General features: G+C 45.3%; 1 protein-coding gene across 1 annotated transcript; it reads left to right on the top strand.

Annotated features, from left to right (window-relative positions):
• The first annotated feature begins 223 nt into the window (after positions 1 to 223).
• Positions 224 to 4,029, top strand: LOC147883285 (putative receptor-like protein kinase At1g80870). Its single transcript, XM_087399864.1, has one exon. It carries the CDS (start codon positions 1,060 to 1,062, stop codon positions 3,595 to 3,597), a length of 2,538 nt encoding a protein of 845 aa, XP_087255990.1. The 5' UTR covers positions 224 to 1,059; the 3' UTR covers positions 3,598 to 4,029.
• Positions 4,030 to 5,291: the final 1,262 nt, after the last annotated feature.

Below are 5,291 nucleotides of genomic sequence, written 5' to 3'. Positions count from 1 at the left end.
GAGTCCACGGAGGCCAGACTGTGGACCGTTACGTTGTCATCAAGTGTCATGGCACTGTGACAGTCAACCGTCACAGTCAAACAGTCAAATGTCACATCTTCCTTCAGTGTTCACTTCACTTCACTGCAATTCACTGCCCTTCGTCAGATGGTCGTCTTCTTCACCTCTCGAGTCTGTACCATCACACAGGTCCATTGCATCGTTTGTAGACTTGCGCGGCCTCTCATTTCGTTCTTATGGTTGGTGGTTTACTCTCCTGCCCGTCCAATTGATTGCTGGTGGAGAGAAAGAAAGAGAGAGAGAGAGACATGAGAGAGCGAGAGGGAGACAGGCAAGCACAGATTGAGAGAGAGACGCAGAGATTGAGAGAAAGACAGAGAGAGAGAGAGAGAGAGGAGACAGTACCGTATTGCACCGACGAGACCGCTTGCATAGTTACTACTAGTATACTGTGTTTCAGCATCGCCTATACAGCCAATCGGTGAAGAATGCACCCACATAGAGCGAGCGAGCGAGCGAGAGAGAGAGAGCGCGCGCGAGAGAGAGCGAGCGAGCGAGAGAAAGATGTGTTTCCCTTTGCCTTTTTGACAAAAAATCCCTTCCCTCTCTGATCCTGTTGCACTTCCCATCTCCACTTGATCACAATCACCGTGCGAGTCGTTGGTTTGGCCGACAAATGGGAGCTACAGAAAAAATTAAGAGCTTAGATCGACAAAGTTTAGAGGCTCCAAAGCTGGAAGACGAAGCAACAAATCCAACATCTGCAATCAGCATGCCCCAGATTGTAACTGCCTTGTCTGTTCGGTAGCTCAATACATCTGGAAGTCGAAGAAGCAGATCGAACATCTGCGCTCCCCATGCTCGAGATTGTAACTAAAGCCATGTGAGACAGCGTTGCTCGTCTCGACAATCTCTTTCGGCTCAATAAGTGTACCTTTTGCTTGGATCTCGGTGAGGTAGCTTGGATCTCCAACTCTTCGCTACTCCTCTTGCTGAGCTTTTTCGTGCTCATCTACGAGTTCAGCATGGTAGATCACATGTAGGCCTCCGTCTCGCAATATGTCATCGAGGCATCTCCCCCTTTTCTTTTCTTCAGCTTTCCGCACATCAATTCGACTAGATCCTGCCCGCCATCCTCCGTCTCAGCGTTTTCTGAAGATATCTTTCATCGCCCCGATCGCTGCGACAGTCCTCGGTATCTTGGTTGCGCTCCTTGCGTTCTTCCTATATTGGCACTACAGGATTTTAAAGCAACGAATCACCAAGACAAGCACTGATAACGGGTTTCCTGTCAAGCTTCGCAAGTTCAAGTATCGACAGCTGAAAAGGGCTACGAAATCTTTCTCAGACGCTCAAAAGCTGGGTAAAGGAGGGTTTGGAATAGTTTACAGAGGCGTCCTGCGGAACGGAAAAGAAGTTGCAGTAAAAAAGTTGGATCTTTCATCTGTACAAGGTGAGAGAGAATTTCAGAACGAACTGTCCATATGCAGCAAGCTGAATTCTCCTTATGTGGTAAGTCTGTTGGGTTACTGCATTCACGGCAGAAGAGGACGGCTATTAGTGTATGAGTGCATGCCTAACGGGAGCTTGCAGGATGCCTTGTTCGAAAAAGGCTACCCTGTTCATCTAGACTGGGGTAAAAGGTTCAAGATTATCTTTGATATCGCCAAAGCTCTTGAATTTTTGCATTTGGAGTGCAGCCCTCCAATCATTCACGGAGACGTCAAGCCAAGTAACGTACTCCTTGACAGCCAGTTCTCTGCACGCATTGCCGATTTTGGCCTTGCAAGACTGAAAGCCGAAGATTTCTCTATGGATGTTGCAAGAATGTCTACCTCCACTGACAAATTTCCACAGGATACCCCCGACAGATTCCGCACATGCACTCCTGATAGGTTCAAATTTGAGACTCCTGAACGTTTTTCACCTGGGATACTGGAGACATGTCAGAGCTGGGCGAGGACTTCTCTTCGTCTTTCACCTGGGACACTCGACACAAGTCAGAGCTGGGCGAGGAATTCTCTTTCGGAGGAGTCGCCCCTGAAGGCTGTTGCATTTGAAAGAGAGAACTTGACGGAGGAGAAACCGGTTGTTATCGATGTCCCTCCGACCGAAGCTCCACGCTGCTCTGATGATGTTGTTGATTATGATGCGGTATCATGTTTACCAAATTATAGTCATGTATCCGTCCAATTGGCGGCATCTGAACACATACCCGATGAATTGGCTGACATTGAGATGCATGAAGATGTTTCAGGCTTTGTAACTCAGGAAAACAGGAATGGGAAGGTGACCTCGATGGTGAAGGACGCCCAGCCCTCATGTGCTGAAGATTCCGATGAAGGTAAAGCCTATCCCTCGGAGGGTTGCACTACGGATGAGGTAGTCAGTGATGATCGGCCTAAAGACTTGGTATTACAGTCTTTCCAGAGACAGAGATCCTGCATGAAGAGATTGCCAGGTAAGGACTGGTGGTGGAGGCAGGATACAAGTGGGGAACTCAGTGGAAAAGACTATGTCATGGATTGGATAAGCTCCGAATTCTGTGTTGGTAGTCAGGATCCCGAGATCCTTGCAGGAGAAGAGAACCATCCCAAAACTAAAGCACAGAAGAGCAAGTCGAGACCCGTCATTGCAAGGGGTGAACCGAATACAGAAATCATGAGCACTGAAGCTCACAAGAAAGACAAGCAGAAAGTGAGGCCTAAACACAGAAAGAGCAGGGAATGGTGGAAGGATGAGTACTTTGCTGAACTAAGCAGTAAGAGCATCAGCTTCCGCAATGGTGATGGAAAGAGTCATAAGAATAAGAGTGTAGATAACTGTAAAGATTATCATAGTAGTGATGCAAGCGGTCACAGGCAGGAGTCAAGGCTTGATTGCAACCCTGTGATGCAAAGGTTTCGAAGCCATTCGAGAGAGTGGTCGAGAGAATGGCTGAGGGAACATCCAAGGGGTAACTTGAACATGAGCAGAGGTAGGGAAAGACGATCAAGGGCACGTTCTATAGGAAGTGACGTGGGGAGCAGGGATCTTAACCGCTTTAGCAATGATTTGCTCAGCCCTCAATGGAGTGGAGATTTGAGCAAAAGTGGTGAGCTTATTAGCAAGGATGTGAGTAGCACAACAAGCATGAGGGGCACTGTTTGTTACGTAGCTCCAGAATATGGAGGACGTGGAGTACTCTCAGAGAAAGGTGACATCTACAGCTTTGGTGTTCTGATGCTGGTCATCTTGTCAGGGAGACGGCCAATCCAGGTCACTGCATCACCTATGAAGGAGTTTGAAAAGGCCAACCTCATCTCTTGGGCACGGAGCTTGTCTCAGACAGGGAAGCTCTTGGATCTAATGGATGAGGCACTTCATGGAGATTACGACCAGGAACATGCCAACATGTGCATCACATTGGCACTCTTATGCCTTCAGCGAGTGCCTGCCATAAGGCCCAACATAGCACAGGTTGTACAGATTCTTTCAGGAGAGACTTTGGCTCCATCACTGCCTCTTGAGCTCTCCCCCTCTCCACCTGCAAGGGTATCATACAAATCCTCTCTCTGCTCCCCCAAGGAACATCCTCCACCACTAGAGACTCCATGAGTTAAGGGTCATAAGGGTCATACCATGCAAAATATGAAAGTTGTGACTCTAATTGAAATCGGAGCTGAGGAAGATGCATTTCCTTTTGGATTACCTGTACAAAATTCGTTCATCTTACATGCTTAAGTTATATTTACATGTATTGAGATCAGGTTTCTTAGTTTTAGGCACGTTGCATACCTCTGTGATGATGGTATGTATCGTGATTATAGAGCTGACTTTTCACATATGTTAGTGGCCCTGCAGTTCTACGAACTAGTAGAAATTGTAAGTATGCAGGATGCAATTTGCACTTATTATGAAGTCAGTGCTGGCAGTGTATATAATGATGCTATAGTTTACATACTGCAGAGGAATGAACTGTCGATAATTTCTGTGACCCATATTATTGGTCAAATGCCTTGCTTGCATTCAGGCCCGAAGATTCCCTTTGATATGGCTGATAAGACTCCGTGGGTCTTTAGAAACCCAGTATAGCTGCTTATGCTTGGGCACTGATGACGACATAAGTATGTCTTCCTTTTGTTTTTCATAAAAGTTTTTGTTTAGCTCTTTTTTCTTCTCTTTCATTCAGTGTAGATTTTTGGTCTTTAGAACAACAAAAAATCTAAATTTGTATGATTGGACTTATTCTTGTCTTATAAAGGTGTATATATATATATATATAAGATGTGCACGTCAAGAGTTGCTTAATGTTCAATTGGACTGTAATGCAGATTAGTGAACTGCATTCAGTTGAGAAGTCAGTCACTTCCAAACAGCTGCTTAATCATAAACTGTACTGCAATGATGACTCCCTGAGCAGCATGAAGCTGAAAATCCTTAGATGTCAGCAATGTCAGAATGCAATCGAGAGAGAGAGAGAGATGAGACGAGATGAGATGAGATGAAATGATACTGAGAACTGGAGACCTTACGACTGTGTCCTACAATTTATTGTATGCAGGATCCCTTGATTTTTACTGACTGTTCAACAGAGTTGTGTAGTTTCATATGTGACTATCCCGTCCTCTTGGATGTGCTGATATGACCGGCCTCAGAAAAGTCCCTGAAAAGTGCATGGTATGCATCTCAATGTCGCATATTTTGCAGATGTTTTTTCATCTTCCCATCTCCACCTGACATCATGAGAGCTGATTTTGGATTTGCATGTTAGTAGTGTCTTGAGGAGAGAGATGCATTGGATTAACTGATCCTTTTCTTTGTGCCATAGTTTGTCCAGTACAACTTTTTGTTACCACTTCTCTGATAGCAATGCTTTTCTTTTGTGCCATAGTTTGTCTTAAACAACTGTCTTACCAGTTCCTGATACCAATGGCATTACAAAGCTATCTCTCTCTCTCTCTCTCTCTCTCTCTCTCTCTCTCTCTCAGCCTATTTGGTTACAATGAAGAAACGTATCTACATGTGCTAATAATAGGAGTAAACAGTTTTAAGTTTTAGCCTCCAGTTGCCTCCAATTTTGTAAATCGTGCAGGATTGTAGGTTGTGCCAGTGTAATGAGCACAACATTTTCTAGAGCAAAGCTTAGAGTCCGCCCTGGCACTGCTCTCTCTACACCCTTGTAGTAGCTTCCAGATCTCAGACGTGTATGTTTGTGAAGAGAGAGAGAACTGATATGAGAGAGAGAGAGAGAAAGAGAGATCATGTTAAAATCCCTATGGAGGCCAGTGGGATGTATAGGAAAGCAAATC

Source organism: Dipteris shenzhenensis, chromosome 28 (assembly GCF_047967505.1).
Source record: "Dipteris shenzhenensis isolate YYH24624 ecotype China chromosome 28, Dip_SZ_1.0, whole genome shotgun sequence".
Classification (NCBI taxonomy): domain Eukaryota; kingdom Viridiplantae; phylum Streptophyta; class Polypodiopsida; order Gleicheniales; family Dipteridaceae; genus Dipteris; species Dipteris shenzhenensis.
Note: the sequence above shows the minus strand (reverse complement) of the source record. Positions and strands in the feature narration are given on the sequence as shown.